Source organism: Mustelus asterias, chromosome 12, assembly GCF_964213995.1.
Source record: "Mustelus asterias chromosome 12, sMusAst1.hap1.1, whole genome shotgun sequence".
Taxonomy (NCBI): domain Eukaryota; kingdom Metazoa; phylum Chordata; class Chondrichthyes; order Carcharhiniformes; family Triakidae; genus Mustelus; species Mustelus asterias.
Genome location: NC_135812.1, coordinates 92,398,339 through 92,419,846, shown reverse-complemented (window position 1 = coordinate 92,419,846; position 21,508 = coordinate 92,398,339). Strand labels below are relative to the sequence as shown.

General features: G+C 44.9%; 1 protein-coding gene across 2 annotated transcripts in view; it reads right to left on the bottom strand.

The window, feature by feature from the left end:
- Positions 1–21,508, bottom strand: part of slc39a11 (solute carrier family 39, member 11) — a 757,783-nt gene that overhangs the window by 694,547 nt on the left and 41,728 nt on the right. For both annotated transcript variants that reach the window (XM_078225647.1, XM_078225648.1), the window contains exon 3: positions 3,369–3,527. In XM_078225647.1, the coding sequence (XP_078081773.1) occupies positions 3,369–3,527 (159 nt within the window). The remainder of the gene's footprint in view (positions 1–3,368; positions 3,528–21,508) is intronic.

Genomic DNA, 21,508 nt, shown 5'->3' with positions numbered 1-21,508 from the left:
AAACGGAACTAGACATGGACCACTCGGGAATGTGTGAATGGTCCTCTTCCTGCCCTAAGATACTAGGATCACACCTATTGCTGGCATGGATCAGGAGACACACCACGGTTAATTCCACTGGCAATCAGGCCTGGAACCAGCCCTGCTGTCGTGTCTGGGATTGATTTTACGCACATAAAACTTTTTTTTAATATGGAACCATCCTCCCCTCGCTGCATTGTTCTGGAGAAATAATGTGGCTTTTATTGAGAGCGATTGCTGTAATTTCTGCCATACGTTCGATTTCCTCCAGTTTGTGGCGTGCCCTTTATAATCAGACTCCGGAGTCGACGGTTTGCTGTACTGCGTCATTTAAATGGACTCTGCTGAGTAAATAAACTGCTCTTGCTGTAAAATAGACCATTTGCTGGAAACCCAACCCGCGGTCGCCAGCTCACGGGCCAACAAGTGGTCTCGATAGGCACACTGCTCTGCAAGAGGAAATCTCACAAACACACACACAACCACACGCACAAAACCACACACACACACCCCAGAATTACACACACACACACCCCAGAATTACACACACACACACCCCAGAATTACACACACACACACACACCCCAGAGTCAATTCAAACTTCCAGCCCGAGAGTTAGTCACTGACGGGAAGCAGAAACCAATTCAGCAACAACTCGGATTTATGAAATGTCGTAAAACATCCCAAGCTGTTTTACATGCTGATTGGCAAACCAAATTTGACACCGAGCCATATTCTGAGTTTTTGGTCAGGTGGGGAGTGGGAAGGGAGCCAACGTTGATCAGCGAGCACAGGGTCACAGGGTGAATACAGCCTCGGATAAAGACAGCACAGTTTTGGACAAGTTCAATGGTAAGTCGGGTAGAAGAGGTGAGGTCAGCCAGTGAAACATGGGTGGCACAGTGGCACAGTGCTTAGCACTGCTGCCTCACGGCGCCAGAGACCCGGGTTCGATTCCCGGCTTGAGTCTCTGCCTGTGTGGAGTCTGCATGTTCTCCCCGTGTCTGCGTGGGTTTCCTTTGGGCGCTCCGATTTCCACCCACAGTCTAAAGTTGTACGGGTTAGGTTGACTGGCCATGATAAATTGGCCCTCGCGTCAGGGGGATTAGCAGGGTAAATGTGTGGGGTTACAGGAATAGGGCCTGGGTGGGATTGTGGTCGGTGAAGATTCGATGGACCGAATGGCCTCCTTCCGTACTGTAGGATTCCAGGTTCTATGACTGCAATCAACAGAGATATGGATGAGGTTGTCAGCAGATGAGCTGAGACGGGGGAGAAGTTGGATGATGTTCCGGAGGTGGAATTAGGTGGAGTTAGTTATGGAACAGGTATGTGGAGGAAGCTCATCTCAATTAAACCAAACAATCGCAGTAAACTTCGAATTCCCACCCTGAATCAAGCTGTGGTTCCACATTCCTAATTGCTTCATTCTGATTGTGCAAGTCAATTAAAGGAAGGAGTGTGGGTGTTATTTGGTATGAATTTGATAACTAGAGAACAGAGGAGAGATTTTGAAGGTATACAGCGTGATCTTTTTAATAAAATCCCTACAGTACAGAAGGAGGCCATTCGGCCCATTGAGACCGTACCGACCACAATCCCACCCAGGCCCTATTTCCATAACCCGCACATTTACCCTGCCAATCACCCTGAATTTAGCACGGCCAATCAACCTAACCCGCACATCTTAGGAGTGTGGGAGGAAACCGGAGCACCCGGAGGAAACCCACGCAGACACGGGGAGAACGTGCAAACTCCACACAGACAGTGACCCAAGCTGGGAATTGAACCCGGGTCCCTGGCGTTGTGAGGCAGCAGTGCTAACCACTGTGCCACCGTGTGATACATGTCGCATTTTCAGGTGGTTCCTGATTATCAGCTGATACCTGCAAACTCCTTACTCACAACCCTGATCATCGTGGGGGAATGGCATTAGCTGCAGTATCAGCAATTTGCGACAACTCTTCCCCCCACCCCCTACACACACACACATCATTCCGTGTCAAAGGGAACATAGGAATGTTGGCCATTTAGCCCCTGTTCTATCATTCAGCAAGATCAGAAATAGAAAACAAACCAGTGCCTGACTGCAAGTGACCGTCTTGCCTCAATTAAGCAATAATAAACACATGGCTCCGCCATGGAGTTCAGAATAGGTGGGTGGACTGGATGGCGAGATTGCCATGTTGAATCTTTTAAATCAACCAGATAACTCTGAACTCCCTCTTACCCATTATAGCTTAATTAAGAGGAATAATGGGTTATCATTCATGCGGAACCAGGATATTCCAAACGACTTGGTGGCTGAACTCTTAGATTGACCCTGAAGTGCCCAATGTACACACACGGGGTGGGGGTAGCGGGGGCAGTTTCAGAGATAGCCCCATTATTTTCCTCTATGCACCCTTATAGGACCATAGAATAACCCTACTGTGCAGGAGGCCATTTGGTCCATCGAGTCTGCACCGACTCTCTGACAAAGCATCTCACAACCAGGTCCCATTCTCATAATCCCATATATTTACCCGACCAATCCTCCTAATCTGCATATCTTGGGATGCTAAGGGGCAATTTTAGCATGGCCAATCCACCTAACCCGCACATCTTTGGACTGTGGGAGGAAACCAGCGCACCCAGAGGAAACCCATACAGACACGGGGAGAACGTGCATACTCCACACAGACAGTGACCCAAGGCCGGAATTGAATGTGGGTCCCTGGTGCTGCGGGTCAGCAGTGCTAACCATTGTGCCACCGTGCCACCTTGGAACCAGGCACATCTCTTTCCCACTCCACTCTCTGCCTATCTACCTACTTAAATTTGATGTAATACTTGTCTAACAACATATCTGCCACCTCCTACTGACACCCTGTCGGGGGTGGGGGTGCAACCTTTCAGGGCAGGGAGCTGCACGTCTCCAGAGGCCCCCGTGGAAAGACACAGAGATGAGGAGGATGCCTGGACAGCACAAGTATTTTCTTTGGCGATTTCACACTGTGACTAAGCCTGTCTCGAGAATCTCCTCAGTTAAGTGAAAATGCACAAACAAACACTCAGCCAGTCAAAACACATGGATCCATTCTTTCATGGTAGTCGTCTGAATCTTCCAAGAATAGTTATTTTAGTATTTTGTTTTCTGGTTTAACTTGTGTGCATGACAAAAAATTGCCTTTAGGCAAAATAAATCAACTCGTTGGGTCCGGTCCAGTCTTTTTGTTAAGCTGTGCCATATTTTCCCTTTTTCTTTCCCTGAAGGTGGGTATGTCAAACAGTTCCCTGTGCCAGCCCGGGAGAGGTTTAGCACAGCTCAGGGAGCCCAGTGGACTTCGAAATTTCCGCACACTCACCAGCGAGGGCAGCAAAGCATCGGCCAAGTAAACAAACGCTGCTCCGAGTGTGAATCCCACTCCCACAGGAAGGAAGGCGAACGCTCCATAGGTCCCTGAAGATTCTGCCATCTCAATCGCTGGGGCCAGCAGCGACCAGTAAGAAGCAGCAAGCATAACCTGGGGCACAGAAACAAAATGAACAGAGGCTGTTATAACTGAACCGCAGCAGTTCCTAGAATGGTGGGGGCGACTGAATAGCGAAAAAAAACACTACGCTCACAGGTTGTGAGAATATGCAGCTCATTTTCTTCTAGTTTCACATTGTTTGACATGAGATATCTACTGTCTTACGCAGCGGTCGTGCTTATCCTGACTCAATGCTATACGTTTCTCACAGAGACGCTGAAAGAGGAACCTTCATAGAATCCCTACAGTGCAGAAGGAGGCCATTCGGCCCATCCAAGTCTGCACCGACTCTCCAACAAAGCATCCGACCCAGGCCCCATCCCCATGACCCCATGTATTGACCCCATTATTCCCCCTAAACCACGCAGCCTGGGACACTAAGTGGCAATTTAGTATGGCCAATCCACCTAACCTGCACATCTTTGGATTGTGAAAGGAAACCCACGCAGACACTGGGAGAACGTGCAAACTCGACACAGTAGCCGAAGGCAGTAATTGAACCCGGGTCCCTGGCACTGAGAGGCAGCAGTGCTAACCACTGTGCCACCGTGTTGCCCATATAGGCAAAATACGACAGGTAAAGGTACGTGGTTTCCAACAGATCTTCCTTGTTCAAATGGTTAGCAGCTGGACACCCGAGGCACATCACTGGCTTCACATAAATCAGCCTCTTGGTGGACTAGCGTGTGTGAGTGGGATAAACTCTGGGCTGAATACTTCTCTCCAATTCATTCAGTGATCATTGTGCATGAGGCACAGTAATGCATACAAGACTAAACACAAAACTGGTGCGGTTAGATGAAAATATCCAAATGGACAAAAGTGAACCAAAACAGTACTTATCACAGTTGGTTGCAATCCAAAGACCTGTTCTCGAAACGTATTCAGCCTGTGCTATTATACAACATACACAACTGCTGCTTGTACAGAGCATTCCATTTAAACATTTAATTGTGCAGACCATGGACACCACAGTGACAAACATTAGAATTGCACCTTCAGATCATTTAACTTCGAACCAAGAGGCATTTCATTTCATGCTGGTGCGAGAAGGGACTGTCACACCCTGCAGAGAAGGTATAAAACCTTTACACAAGTTAGGAGTGGAAAGTTCCTTCTTCTTAAAACAAAAAATCTCCTTTTAAAAACAATTTTCAATCTAATCTGCACCATGCAAGGATTCAACCAAACAATAAAAGAAACAAAGAAATCAAGGAGTGTGTGATGGAGTTCAGGAAGTAGAAAACTGTTCTTCCCCCGAAGGGTCCACACTGACCCCAAGATATGATTCCCTGTTTCTTTCACTGTCTGTGCAGAGTTTGCACGTTCTCCCTGTGTCTGCGTGGGTTTCCTCCCACAGTCCGAAAAACGTGCTGGTTAGGCGAACTGGCCAGGCTAAATTCTCCCTCAGTGTACCTGAACAGGCGCCGGAGTGTGGCGACTAGGGGATTTTCACAATAACTTCATTGCAGTGTTAATGTTAGCCTACTTGTGACTAATAAATAAACTTTAACTTTACTTTACAATTGAAGGGCATTACTTGAAAATTTTCTCAGTTGTACTTACAGATAGGAGAATCATAGAACAGTACAGAAGGAGACCATTCGGCCCATCGAGCCTGCACCGATAACAATCCCACCCAAGTCTTACTCCCGTAATCCCACATACTTACCCTGCTAATCCCCTGACACCAAGGGGCAATTTAGCACGGCCAATCAACCTAACCAACACATCTTTGGACTGTGGGGGGGGATCCAGAGCACCCGGAGGAAACCCACGCAGACACTGGGAGAGTGTGCACACTCCACACAGACAGTGACCCATGGTCGGAATTGAACCCAGGTCCCTGGCGCTGTGAGGCAGCAAAACTTACCACTGTGCCACCGTACCGACACAATCGACTCAACAAGTTGGTTCATTACATTTAATTGTTGGTGAATTAGCAATTTGAAGTTGCTATTTTATCTGCTTGGTCATCTTTCCCGCCATCCACAAGAAACAGGAGGAGTAGACTATCTGGACCAGAGAGATAGCTCCTCCATTCAATAAGATCATGGCTGATCTTGGGCTTAAGCTTCATTTACGCGCCAACTCCCCATCTCCTTTAACCCCTGGAGACATATAACTCCTGGAGTCGGCTGTCAAGGAACAGTGCTTTATTGCACAAAATAAAGTAAAGCAAAAACCACAAGCCTGTGGTGAACACAACAGGTCCCAACCCGAACAATGGAATAATGGACCCACTCAGGGGCCTGCTTTATACAGGGCTCGGTTCCACCTGGTGAGTTAATAACCAATCCCCAGGGAGCTCGTATTCAACAAGTCCTCCAGAGAGGTCAATCAGTGATTCCCCAATGCAAGTCATGGGGGTTATCACAAGACATCAAAAATCTGTCTATACCAACCATTCAATGATGGAGCATCCATATTTAAAATTAATTTCACAGGATGTGGGCATCACAGGCTGGGCCAGCATTTATTGCAAGTCCTCCCATTCAGAGGGCATTTAACTCTCCTCCGTTTCAGTGGGCATTTGAGAGTCAACCACATTGCTGCGGCTCTGGAGTCATTTAAGGATGATGGTAGTCATGATGTGGAGATGCCGGCGTTGGACTGGGGTAAACACAACAAGAGTTTTAACAACACCAGGTTAAAGTCCAACAGGATTCCATCTGACGAAGGAGCAGGGCTCCGAAAGCGAATGGCATTTGCTACCAAATAAACCTGTTGGACTTTAACCTGGTGTTGTTAAAACTCTTGTTGTGTCATTTAAGAACGGCAGATTTTCTTCCCCAAAGAACATTAGTGAACCAGATGGGTTTTTACAACAGTCGACAATAGCTTCATAGTTTATCTTCAAACATTTAATTCCAGATTTTTTTATTGAATTCAAATTTCACCATCAGCCGTGGCAAGATTTGAACCCCGTCCCCAGGTCTCTGGATTAGTAGTCCAATGACAATATCATTGCCTCCCCTTTGGAATAGCGAATTCCAAAGATTCATAACCTTTTGAGTGAAGTAATTTCTTGTTATCTCAGTTATTTCAGTCCAGTTTACGAAGAGACGATGGCCTAATGGTACTAGTGCTAGATTATTAATCCAGAAACTCAGCTAACGTTCTGGGGACCCGGGTTCGAATCCCGCCCACAGCAGATGGTGGAATTTGAAATCAGTAAAAAATATCTGGAATTAAAAATCTACTGATGACCATGAAACCATTGTCGAGTGTCAGATTAGCGAACCAGATTGCCATCTGGTTCACTAAAGTCCTTTTAGGGAAGGAAATCTGCCTTCCTTACCTGGTCTGGCCTACTTGTGACTCCACAGCCACAGTAATGTGGTTGACTCTCAACTGCCCTCCAAGGGCAATTAGAGATGGGTAATAAATGCTGGCCAGCCAGCGACACCCATGTCCCACGAATGAATAAAAAAATAATCAGCCCCTCAACCCAAGACTGTTTTGGACTTGCCGATTATCAAAGACAATCTCACAGCGTCCACCCTATCAACCAACTCTCTTCAAAATTTTGTAGGTTTCAATGAGATCACCTCTTATTCTTCTGAACTCCAGAGAATTAAAGTCCAATTTACATAGCTGCTCATCATAGGACAACCCCCTCATCCCAGGGACCAATTCGATGAACCTTCACTGTCCTGCTTCCAGTGCTTCCTTACATGTGGATACCAAAACTGTACACAGTATTTCAAGTGTGGTCTCACCAATATAGTATAATTACAAATATAGTAAAGGCATCTTCATTCATATACGCCAAAGCCCTTGCAATAAAGACCAATATGCCAGCTGCTTTCCTACTTGCCTGCTGCATCTGCGTGCTAACGTCTTGCATCCTTGTACGAGGACATCCAAGTCTCTTTGAATATCAACACTTACAAAGTTGCACACCTTTCAAAAAATATTCTGTTTTTCCAATCTTACGACCTAGGTGAATAACTTCACACTTCCCGTCATTATTTTTAATCTGCCGTCTTCTTGTCCCCGCTCATAACTTGCCTTTTTCTTTTTGCAGCTTCTGTGTGTCCTCCCCACAGCCTACCTTCCCATGCATCTTGGCAGCAAACTTTCATCATTCCCCTCTGTCTCCCCATCCAAGTCGTTCATATAGATTGTAAATAGCGGAGGCCCCAGCACTGCTCCTTGTTGCACCCCACCATTCATTGCCTGCCAACTTGAAAAAGCCCCATTTTAAGCCAAACTTTGCTGACGGTCATACAAAATAGGAGCAGGAGTGGGCCATTTGGCCCCTCGAGCCTGCTCCACCATTCAATACGATTGTGGCTGATCCTTTGTATTTCGAATGCCACATTCCCATTTATCCCCAATAACCTTTGATTTGGTAAACTAGAATCTACCTATCTCCTCTTCTTTGTTAACCAATCCTATACCAATGCTTAAATATTACCTCCAATTCTATGAGGGGAGGTGATGGTCTAGTGGTATTATCGCTGGACTATAAATCCAGAAACTCAGCTAATGTTCTGGAGATCCAGGTTTGAATCTCACCACCGCCCTCAAAGGGCAACCTGGGATGGGCAATAAATGCCAAACCCTTCTCCCACGGATGAATTTTTAAAAAGCCTGTATTTTGCCCATTTGCATTCAATGTTGCACCTTATTGAATGCTTTTTGGAATTGCAGGAAAACAACATCTACTAGTTTCCCTTTATCTACCCAAATCAGATCCTCAAAATACTCTAATAAACTGATCAGACAGGATTTCTCTTCAGTAGGCCGCACTGGGATTACTGCATGCAGTTCTGATCACCACACTAACAGAAGGATGTGGAAGCTTTGGAGAGAGTGCAAAGAGGGTCCATCAGGATGTTCACCTGGTCTCAGGGGTGTTGGCTATGAGGAGAGAGGTTGAATAAACTAGGATTATTTTCACTGGAAATATGGAGGCCGAGGGAAGACCTGATCGAAATCTCCAAATAATGAGAGCCATAGATAGGGTGGGGGATAGTCAGAGGCTTTTTCCCCAGAGTGGAAGTGTCAATTACAAGGGGGCACAGGTTCAAGGTGAGGGAGAAAGTTTAAGGGAGATGTGTGGGGGAGGTTTTTCAAGCAGAGAGTAGGGGGTGCCTGGAACATGCTGCCAGAGGAAGGAGTGGAAGCAGGCACATTAGCAACATTTAAGAGGCATCTGGATGGGTAAACGAATAGGGAGGGAATAGAGAAATACAGACCAAGTAAAGGCAGAAGTTTAGTTAGGGCATCATGATCGGCACAGGATTGGAGAACCAAAGGGTCTGTTCCAGTGCTGTACTTTTCTTTGTTCTTTGTTATCGAGCCATGCTGACTTGTTCTATTCATGCTATATTTTACCTCATGTATTGTTAAGACTTCCTCAATAATAGATTCCAGCACTTGCCCAATAAATGTTGGGTTAACTGAACTGTAGTTCATTGTTTTCTCTCTCTCTCCTTTCCTGAAAAGCAGTGTAACATTTAGCAACTTCCAACATAATGGGATTATTCCCGAATCTAAGGACGTTTGGAAAATTCCAGTACATCTAAAAGAGATAGCTTCAGAGGAGGCAGAAGAGTGTGGGCCATCAGGTCCCACAGATTTGTCAGATTTTAGTCCCTTAATTTTCTCCAATACTTTTCCTTGTTATTATTAATTTCCTTACTCACTTTGGCCCCTAGGTTACCATCCTTTTCTGGTATGAAAACTGTGCGTTCTACCATGAAGGCAGACACAAAATATTTGTTCAATATCAATTCCCCATGATATTTTTTCCCGTCCCTGCTTCGAAGGGACCAAGTTTTACGAAAGCTACTCTCTTCCTTTTTATATACTCAGAAAAGCTCTTACAATTTGTTTCTCTATTTCCAGCTAGTTTATTCTCATATTCTACTTCTTCCCTTTTCATCAACTTTCTGGTGGCCCTCTGCCGGTTTCTAAAACACTCCCACTCCTCAGACTTGCTAATGTGCTTTTTTTTAAAAACAATGTTTTAAGTCTCTCAATTAACATAAAAATGAGTAGTAGGCCATCTGACCACTTGAGCCTGCTCTACCAGTCGATGAAATCATGGTTGATCCAACGTGACCTTAATGCCACATTCTTGTCTGTCCCTCATAATCCCCAATTCCTACGTCAACCAAAAATCTGCCCAAATCAGCCATGAATATATTCAATGATCCAGCTTCCATTGATCACTGAGAGAATTCCAATTGCTTAACACCCCTCAAAGAGGAAATTCCTCCTTATCCCCTGCAAACATGTGTTGCTCGGAAAATGGGAGGCATGGGCGGAATACCTTATGAGCAGCGTTTAAGAATTCTTGGATTACAATCTTTAGAAAAGAGAAGAAAGATTGATTTATGATTTATTTCATAGAATCATACAGCGCAGAAGAGGCCCTTTGGCCCATCGAGTCCGCACCAACACATTAGAAACACTTGAACTCCCACCTAATCCCACCTGCCAGCATTCGGTCCATAGCCCTGAATGTTATGATGTACCAAGTGCTCATCCAGATACTTTTTAAAAGGATGTGAGGCATCCCGCCTCTACCACTCTCCCAGGCAGCGCATTCCAGGCCGTCACCACCATCTGGGTTACAAAGATTTTCCTCGCATCCCCCCTAAACCTCCTGCCCCTCACCTTGAAACTATGTCCCCTCATGACTGACCCTTCACTTAAGGGGAACAGTTGCTCCTAATCCACTCTGTCCATAGAACATAGAACATAGAAAGCCACAGCACAAACAGGCCCTTCGGCCCACAAGTTGCGCCGATCACATCCCCACCTCTAGGCCTATCTATAGCCCTCAGTCCATGTCTCTCATAATCTCATACACCTCGATCAGGTTGCCCCTCAGTCTTCTCTGCACTAACGAAAACAACCCAAGCCGACACAATCGCTCTTCATAACTTAAATGTTCCATCCCAGACAGCATCCTGGTGAATCTCCTCCTCATCCCCTCTAGTGCAACCACATCCTTCCTATAATGTGGCGACCAGAACTATACACAGTACTCTAGCTGTGGCCTCACCAAAGTTCTATACAACTCCAACATGACGTCCTTGCTTTTGCAATCTATGCCCCAATTGTTAAAGGCAAGTGTCACATATGCCTTTTTCACCACCCTACCAGCATGCCCTTCCACCTTCAGAGATCTGTAGACAAACACACAGAGGTTCCTTTGTCCAACAGAACTTCCTCGTGTCCTACCATTCATTGAGTATTTTCTTGTCAAATTACTCCTTCCAATGTGTATCACCTCACACTTTTCAGGGTTAAATTCCATCTGCCACTTATCTGCCCATTCCGCCTATATCTTCCTGTAGTTCAAATTTATAAATTGATACGTGGTCTTACTACCTCTAAGTCTGAAAAGTTCTTTACTCGCAATTACAATACTTTGCGTGCTCCTCAGTATAAACGACAAAAATTTGGTTCACGTCTTGACATTCACAATTGTTGATACTTGGAATGCTTCGCCTGATTTTGTTGTGAAGCTGAGAATGTGATGAATTTTAGAAGACTTGTTAGAAACAGTGTGATTCATATGTATGTATTGTCTAATGTTGTTGTTGATGCTCTTGTTTTTAATACTGTGCTTACTTGCTTTGCACTGTATGGCAATAAGGATAAATAAAGATAAATTGAATAGGGGACCCCCTCCGTTTTAAACTGTGCCTCCTAGTTCTAGACTCTCCCACGAGCGGAAACATTCTCTGAGTATCAACTTGTCGAGGCCTCTCAGAATCTTACATATTTCAATATAATCACCTCTCGTTCTTCTAAACTCCAATGAGTATCGGCACAACCTGCTCAACCTTTCCTCATGAAACAATCCCTTCATCCCAGCAATCTGCCTAGTGCCCAAACTGCTTCCAATGCAATGTTCACTCCATCTGTAAGATGACCAAAACTACATACAGTACTCTCGATGTGATCTCACCAACGCTCTGTACAGTCAGAGCAACTCTCAATTACTCCGAACGGGTTGTTCATCCAGCAGAAAGTACTCTTCAATTATAGGCAATAAAATGAGGCAAAACTTACTTCAACAGAGAAATCAAAGAAAAAGGTTTAATAAAGAAACGTCAATATTCCAACACTTGAGGCCTCACCCTGGGCCATTCCAAGCTCCCCACAATTCCCGACAGATTCCTGCTTATACGGAATCAGCTGGTCAGCTGACCCCCCCACACCATTCTATCATTGGCTGCATGGTCTACTGGGGTCAGCTGACCTTTACAACTTGTTACCATTGGGTCAAACTATAACAGATCCAATGTTATCATTGGTTACATTCTAACGTGGGCTTCAGGGTTTGAGTAGAAAGTAAAAAATAGAAACCCATCTCTTTTTTCTTAAAAAAAATGTCAAGAGTTGAACCTTGAATTTCAGAGCAATGAGGTTACCTCAATTATGGGTAATGTGTTTGAGGTGTTGTAACACATGGGATCAAATGAAAACATATGGTCTCGCTGGAGACAGTTAACATGAGTTCAGAATGTTGTGTTTAGGGCGGTGACTTCTGGTGAGCTGTCCCAGCATACCCCTCTAATTTCATCTTTTACGACCGTTCTGCACTTCTAAAACTGAATTCTAAGTCTTCCAAACTATATAATGCTCTTTTGAATTCACTTCACCCTACCTGTAACTGCAACACTATACTCTGTACCCTCTCCTTTTCCCCTGTGTACTCTATGAACGGTATGTTTTGCCTGTATTTAACTAGAAAGAGTGCAGAAAAAAGTTACTAGGATTCTACCAGGACTTGATGGTTTGAGTTATAAGGAAAGGCTGAATCGACTGGGACTTTTTTCTCTGCAGCGGAGGAGGCTGAGAGATAATCTTATAGAGATCTATAAAATAATGAGGGGCATAGATCAGCTAGATAGTCAATATCTTTTCCCAAAGATAAGGGACTCTAAAACTAGAGGGCATAGGTTTAAGGTGAGAGGTGAGAGATACAAAAGTGTCCAGAGGAGCAAATTTTTCCACACAGAGGATGGTGAGTGTCTGGAACGAGCTGCCAGAGGTAGTAGTAGAGGCAGGTATAATTTTGTCTTTTAAAAAACATTTAGATAGTTAGATGGGTATCGAGGGATATGGGCCAAACGCGGGCAATTGGGACTAGCTTCGGGGTTAAAAAAAAAAGGGCGGCATGGACAAGTTGGGCCAAAGGGCCTGTTTCCATGCTGTAAACCTCTATGACTCTATCAGCATGGAAGAAACAATACTTCTCACTGTATCCCAGAACACGTGATAATAATAAATCAAATTAAATCAAATCAACCCAATGACTGAGGTTCCACGTGCAGATTACAAATCTGGTGGATGAGGGCGAGGAATTAAATGTTATCCACCTAAACGTCAGGAGCACTGTTCCATGTAACTGCCATGCTGTCCTGCTGAAGGTATAGCTGTTAGACCGGACAAATACATTGCGGAGAGGTAGATGACAAAGGATTGCTGGTGCATGAGGAATTGTCAGAGTAGAAACTGATTGTCAATTGACTCCTGCAGGGATTAGCATTGGGTCAATGTTGTTTTATCATCATTATAAATAAGTTAAGTGGACAGAAGATTGTCTTGGGTTTCTAAATTTACAAACACAACTTTCTAGTGAAGCTGGAGTGAAGATTTCGGGAACAAGCTCAAGTTGCGTTTAATTCTTTAAGGAAAGATGGATAGTAAAGCTTTTGTAGAAAGCTGTCTCAAAAAGAACTGTGTAGTGTATATTTTAACAACTACATAATCGGACAGCCCGACTAAGAATAAGGGGCGATGAGAATGACAAGAACATTTGACAGCAATTACTGTTAAAGTTCAGGCACTGATCCCAAGACTGGCAAATAGTAACAACAAGTGCCTGGTTCCAGGGATCATGTTGTTCCAAATTATACTATCTGTTGACGTGCTGCTTCATGTTGACACACAGTTTAGTTCATCTGGCATATTTTAAGTTTGGTGTTGCCAAAGCGTACAACAGAACTCAGACTGTAAATACTACATAAAAACACCATCTACTTACTACAGTCGCAATGGGCTGAGTCTGGGTGACTCAGGAGCCATTTAAAAGACCGATTCAGGGGTTAACGTTGGGTTTCAGGGATAAGGCCTGGGTGGGATTGTTGTCGGTGCAGGCTCGATGGGCCGAATTGCCTCCTTCTGCGCTGTAGGGAATCCATAATCCTGCTCAATTTTCCACATCTGTTGACAGCCATGGCTCAAGGGACAGCACTCCCGCCTCCGGGTAAGAGAATTCTGGATACAAGTCCCACTCCCACGGCTTGTGCACAAAAATAAAGGCTCACAAAAAAGGAATCGGGGCAGGTGAGTCTCGCAGAACGGAATTCTCCGTTAGCTTCGGGCGGGATTTTACGAGCCTCGCCCGAGCGAGGTCGTAAAATCCCGGCCGTAGCGTCAGAGGTGCCGTCTTTCAGATGAGATATTAACCAAGGCCTGTTCCGGTCTCTCATGATGACACTTCACAAGTACTTGCTGAGCTAAAAAGCACTTTGAGATCTCTGGTGACCATGAAGGACGTTATATAAATGCAAGTCTTCCTTTCCACATAGATAGGCAGTACATCACATTCCTGTGTCAACATGCTGTGCCATAGGGGTTTGGAACAAGGCTCACATCCGTGATTTCTCAGGTGGCAAGTTCCCCATCTCTGCCATAACTTCAATAATAGGTGAGCAAAGAGAGCGAGAGCCAGAGGGGGGAAAGATGCATCAGAAGTGTCTCCATGTTCATTTATCACAAGTGGTTATCTGCTCACTAACCACGTTGCTATTTGGTACATTGTGATCTCAAAACTGAGGATGGGCAGATAATGTTCACTTATCATAGCAGATCTATGTGAACTATGAGACTTTTCAATGCCACGGATATTGTAACGGGTATATTTTAATATCTGCTACAGTGTCACCATCACAGGTTTGCAAGAATTGTCTTTTTTATTATGGAGGGAGTACACATCATTAAAATCTTATTGTCCACATTTGAGAAAATGTTGACAGATGGCGGCTAGCTCACTTAGAGTATTTTTTTTCTTTTATTCCCTCCTTAAAGTTACAAAACCAATGCTCAAGAGTTGACTGGGTGGACCCGAATCCTTCCAGAAGGTGCTCCATCTAGCCTATCTCTTTGACAAAGCTTTTGGTCAACTGTCCTCATGTGATTCAGTGTAAAAAATTGTTTGAAAGTATCCCCATCTGGATGTTTTACCATGTTAAACTTTATTTTTATTCACTCAAAGGATAGGGGCGTCGCTGACTGGGCCAGCATTTATCCTCCATTTTAGAGGACTGTTGAGAATCAACCACATTGCTGTGGATCGAGTGTAGGCCAGACCAGGTGAGAATGTTCCCGTAAAGACATTAGTGAACAGATGAGTTTTTATGACAAATGTTTCGTGGTCATCCACAGACCTTTTATTGAATTCAAATTTCACCACCTGCCATGGTGGGATTTGAACCTGGGTCCAAGGATCTTGTCCTGGGTCTCATGGATTACTAGTCCAGTGACAATATCACTCGGCCATTGCCTCCCCCTACTATACTATATGAACTCAAGATGCTATTGTTGGTGTTCTTGCCATGAAGTTTATCTTCAAAGTGCCAGCCTCGGAATCTCAATGGCCCGCAATCAACCTCAGCCGAGACACTACCAAAGCAAACTTATTTATCAAATTGAGCTGCATTTTACTCAAAAACTGGAACCTTTGACTCACCAAGATACTGGAGAGCAATGATGATCAACATGTACAGTTCTGTTGACGATCTCCCCTTCACTCACCCCCCAAAACAATATGATGCTCCCCAACCTACAGTGACCGTCGATGTCGGCGGGCAAGGGCTCAACACCAATAATCGCAGCAAATTTGCAAACGATTTTCCAGCACTGTCACATGGAGAAAACTGCTCAAAAGGCAAAAGGTATAGGATAGTGCAAAGTGTAAATGTAACCCACTGACAGCTGATCCATTAACTGAGCAGCTAGCCTGGAGAGCTTGCATTAAGGCAGTGAAATCAGGCATTGCTAAGTAATTTTGTGTTTAGTTAAATGCACCAATACTGGTGTTCAATTAATGCAGGAAATCTTTTAGCTTTCAAACATGATTAAATTTCAGCAGAAGGCAATGGAATCAATTAAGCGTGATTTATTGCCCTTTAAAGAATTAGTGCATAATGTACCTGAGAGAAAGAAAATGAAAACATGATGAGTCATGCTTTATGCTTCATATCTTGACACTGGAAGAGTTCCACACTATTCCCGGCCATACCATATCCTTTGTTATATAGTTTGGTTGACAAGACACTGCCATTCACAGCCACGCAGTTTGAAAACACAGTGGGCGGGATTTTCTGGACTCGCTCGCCCCCAAAACCGGAAAATCCCGCCCGAGGTCAACGGACCTTTCCATGGTCCGCCCCTCACCCGCTCCAATTCCTGTGGCGGGCGGGGCGGTAAAATTTTCCCCATGGTATCTTACTCTGCAGTGCTAACCTATCTGACCGACCAGTTAAGTTTCCACGCATCAACCCAAAGCGCAGACTAGTTCTGCTAACGAGATGGAACATTGGGAAAATCCAGGCATCACACACTCCGGTGGTCCCAAGTTCAAGACCGACCAGGGAGTAAGGAGGTGGTCTTCACACCTATGCTCCCATAACTTGAGAATTTGGGTCTTCACCAAGCAGCTGGAAGCGTGCATCGCTCCACAATAGCACAGCTGCACGAGTAGGGTCAGATTTACCCCCAACCCCAAACCAGACATCCAAAAGAAAAGCAGCATCACAACAAGTCAAATACTCAACATTATCATCAGCTAAGCAAATGTAAAGAAAGGTAAATGTATCATTTAAAATAAAAAGTATCTATGTTGTTGATTTATCCATTTGTGATTATCTTTTGGGAGAAATCATACAACTGACCAAGTCTAATAGAAATTACATTATAAACCATCTCTTAATTTAAAAGTCCACATGCTGCAATCTTCGATCAGAATTTGACATCGTGCTCGACAGATTAAGACAGCTCTGACTTTCCAAAAAATAAAGTTAATGATAGTAGGACAGGATGTCCCACTTAATATCAGACATCCAATCTTCTTCCACTGAACCCTTCAGGCATAAGGCCCAAAAACCACAAGCTACTCTCAATTAATAAAATTAAGATCTGTATCATTGGTTCCACTTCTTGACTGCTCAAGAAGTAATGTTCAGACGCACTTAATTATACCCTTCCTGTAATGCCCACATGCATGTAACTCCGAACTCAACTCGAAAGTGGAGCTCCAGTTTTCTACGGGAAGTTACTTGCATATCATTTCGCAAGATACAATGGTTTTAATAAATACACAGGACTACACTTGCACTTTTCACTCCTGCCACAGGGAAACTTCAGTCTGAACACTATCGATTGTTTAGGAAAACACTCTGTGCCTGGAGTTTGCAATGCAATTCAACGTTCCCCGAATTGTCTGCCTCAATCTAAAACATGCCAATCAGATTAAAATATTAAATATGGGGTCTTCAGTACGGTGTTATGCCTCAGCCTCTCAAGTCAGATCATTGCTTTTCTTACTGCACAGCTCATTAAGTTTTAAATGAAAATACTGTCCTGATTCTAAAATGGATTTTAAGTCAAAACTTTACTGAAAATATAGACTTTTTAAAGTTACAAATAAGTTCATTTGCCAAGTTTTTTTTAATTTATTTGTGGGACATGGGCATCGCTGGCTGGCCAGCATTTATTGCCCATCCCTAGTTGCCCGTGGACAGTTGAGAGTAAACCACATTGCTGCGGATCTGGAATCACATGTAGGCCAGACCAGGTAAGGACAGCAGATTTCCTTCCCTAAAGGACATTAGTGAACCAGATGGTTTTTTCCAACAATCAACAATCGTTTCATGGTCATCAGTAGATTCTTAAATCCAGATTTTTTTTATTGAATTCAATTTCCACCATCTGCCGCGGCAGGATTTGAACCTGGGTCCCCAGAACATTAGCTGAGTTTCTGGATTAATAATCTAGTGATAATATGACTAGGCCATCGCCTCCCCAGCAAGGATGCTGATCAGGCAAGGGTACTTAACAATCAATAAAGCAGATTGGCAAATCACCCCTCTTAATGTGAAGGAGCAGGAGTAGCCAATGCTCAAGCCTGTACACACCACTGAATTAGATCCTGGTTGATCCGCATCTAAATTCCAGTTTCCCATCTTTGTTCCACATCCGAACACAAAAACTACCGACCTCACTCTTGAAAATTTCAACTGACAAAGCACCCAGCAGCCATTTCTGGGGAGCAATTACCAGAATTTCCATCATCCTCTGTGTGAAAAAGGGTTTCCGCATCATAGTCATCATACTTCTCAAAAGTCAAGCTCTAATTCTGAGATTATGGGTGGGGTTTTCCAGCCGCACTCACCCCGAAGCCGGAAAATCCTGCCCGATGTCAATGGACCGTTGCATGGTCCTGTCCCGCCCACTACTTACCTATCCATATCCATTTGTAAATTTCTTAATTAATTTTCGTAACTCACAATCCCATCTATTTTCGAGTCATCTGCAAATTTGGGCTATGGTACCTACTGTCACTATCCCTGCATCCAAGTCACTAATATAGATTGTAAATAATTGGGGCCAGAGGACTGAACTCTGTGGCACCCCACTAGTTAAATCTTGCCAACCCGAATAAGACCCATTTATCCCGACTCTCTGCTTTCTGTTGGCTCGCCAATCTCTATCCAAGTTAATAAGTTACCCCTAATCCCATGTGAACTAACCTTGTGTATTGACTTTTTGTGTGGCATCTTATCAAATGCCTTCTGGAAGTGACAACAATAACGCCTACCCAGGGCAGCTGGAGTGTCCAACAGGGAGGAATGAGGAAACTGGCCTCTTCATGGAACCCCAGATATTTCCTGGGCAGTAGCATGTCTGAGTGTCCAGGATCCAGGTGGGGAATGGGTGAGTCAGTGATCTGAGGGAGTGTGTTTGTATTTGCATGCGTGCGTGCAAACCCGCTTCTGGCCTCAGCTTTCGTACAAATTCTGCCAAGGTCAGCATGGAGTGTGTACCACCAGAGGCGAATGCAAGGTCAGTGTTAGTTAAAGCAAGTCCTTAGCTTGGTCCAGACTTCACCTCTTCCCTGGTGATCATTCTAAACACTTTGATTAGATCATCCGCCAACTGTCTGAGCTCAAGGAAATAGATGCCAACTCCCTCCTTGGGGTGGGTGGGGGGACTAGAGTCGGAACCCAGAAGCCAGAGGAAGCAGTCACTCTTTGGGATTTTCACGGAGGTACCCATGGCGACTGACATGGAAACAGATTTTCTGACCAATTACGGAAGGGAGGCAGGCTCTGGAAGCTGGAAAACCAATCAGACGCCTTCCAGCTTGGGATGAACAGCAAGCTGCAATGGAGGGTAAGCAGCTGAGAGACTGAGAACTCCCCCCACCCCCACAAACTGCCTCTCCACCCCACCCAAACTACCTCCCCCCATCCCCCCAAACTGCCTCTCCCCCCACACCCCCACATTCCAAGCATGTGCTGGGTATCCACTTCCAGGCAGTTAACCCACCCTCAGGCCAGTTCAGGAAAATTCCAGGCAAGTTTGTACAACCTCCCCTCACAATTTAACCCTTTAAGCCCTGACATATTCCATTGCTTATCAATTTCACAAGAGTATCAACTCTTGCTCACCAATGGCGAGCAGGTTTACCGTTGCAGGTCTGTAGAGCTCCCAATGAGGGGTGGGAGGTTTGGGAAGGGATGTGAGGGAAAACCTTTTTACCCATTGGGTGGTGACAGTCTGGAATGCGCTGCCTGGGAGGTGGTAGAGGCGGGTTTGCCCTCACAGCCTTCAAAAAGTACCCGGGTGAGCACTTGGCACATCATAGCATTCAAGGCTATGGGCCAAGTAGATGGGATTAGGTGGGAATTCAGATGTTTGTGATGTGTCAGTGCAGACTCTATGGGACAAAGGGCCTCTTCTGCGCTGTATGCTTCTATGATTCCAAGACAGACCCACAAAGAGCTAAAGGCACGAGTGCATCGAATGCAATGGTGCACTAAATGTACAGAACCTGTGTCTTGTCTCACAGCAGGAACTCGCATATTTCCTGGGCTCTTTCCATGTAATTATACGGGTGCAAACATCTTCAATATGAATAGTTATAAGCTAGCCCTTCTCGCATAATGTCAAAATGACTAGACAGTGTAATCAATTGGACCCACTTATAAAGGAAAGTAGTTCTTTCTTTTTTGGAGGCTCATTACAGGATTGGGTCTCATTGCTGAATTTATAACCACAAAACATGCAGAACAAAATTTGCCATTCATCTTCATCCACTTACTTGGCTGGAGGAAACATCCCAGTGTTTTTGTGAAAATAACACGAGGCGCTTAACAGGTGCAATGTCCCAGGATTGTGAGAAAAGCCTTTGAGATATAAGGACTGACAGTTTTAAACTAATCTCCCCAGGTAATGGCAATGTGCCCACTTGCTTCACGATCACTTGATTGTTTTGCCGGTGTAATATAAGTATATAGCGTATGTTGGGGTTTGGGGTGGGTACTGCCCCTTTAAGACTGTGGGTCAGGTGACCGCTGGGGGATTAACTCCTTGCAGTGTGGGACACCCGGTTGTGCAGTCTGAGATCTGACTGCGGAATACAACACATCTACAACAAAGAGCTCCCCAGCGTTTAAGTTACCAAGCCTACCTTGTGGACAATAGGTGCAAACATAACCGGGCAGCACGGTGGCACAGTGGTTAGCACTGCTGCCTCACAGCCCCAAGGACAGGGGTTCGATCCCCAGTTTGGCTCACTGTCTGTGTGGAGTTTGCATGTTCTCCCCGTGTCTGCGTGGGTTTCCTCCGGGTGCTCCGGTTTCCTCCCACAGTCCGAGAAACGTGCTGGTTAGGTGCATTTGGCATGCTAAATTCTCCCTCAGTGTACCCAAACAGGCACCAGAGTGTGGTAACGCGGGGATTTTCCTCAGTAACTTCATTGCAGTGTTAATGTAAGCCTACTCGTGACACGAATAAATAAACTTTTAACAGTCGGCACTTCAGGCCCAATTTCCCACATGAGAACCATCTCCAGCCTTAGGGTTAGAAAAAGGCCGATACAAAATGTTAACCAGTTTTCTGATGGCAGCTCATTATCTTAATTATGCAGAGTTTTAGCTGAAGGTTTGCGTGAGTGCAGGCATAAGATGAAGGGGGTGGGAACGGAAAATGAAACTACTAATTCCAAAAGCGATGGCAAAGCTGTGGTCAGGCACTCTCTCTTGACGGCTGAGGTGGAGGAGATGGTACTGCACAAACACCACTGTCCTCTGTGCTGCTCTATAGTGTCACCACCACAGACCACCCACTGCTATATGCCAGCGAGGCACAGGTACTCAGTTTCAGGTAGTTGACAGTGACTGCTCATGCACTGGACAATCCTACGCTGCGTGGTAGCGTTAGATAAACTTGCAGCAGATGGCACAGTGACGAAGCTGGTTTCTGCAAAAAAACAGATCCGGAGAAATAGTTCCCTTCTTAGCCTGAGGCGGCAAATATGTTCCCAGTCAAGAATTGTACTGTCAGTATTAAGATTGTGCCATTAAAAGCTGACTGAAACCAAGAGTAAGTACAACACACACACTGAAACACAGGTTTTTTTACTGGGACATGGGCGTCGCTGGCTGGCCAGCATTTATTGCCCATCTGGCAGCATCTGTAAGGAGAGAAAAGAGCTGACATTTCGAATCCAGATGAGCCTTTGGGTCAGCTCTTTTCTCTCCTTACAGATGCTGCCAGACCTGCTGAGATTTTCCAGCGTTTTCTCTTTTGGTTTCAGATTCCAGCATCCGCAGCAATTTGCTTTTATTGCCCATCCCTACTTGCCCTTGTTCAGAAGGCAGTTGAAAGTCAACCACATTGCTGTGGCTCTGGAGTCACGCGTAGGCCAG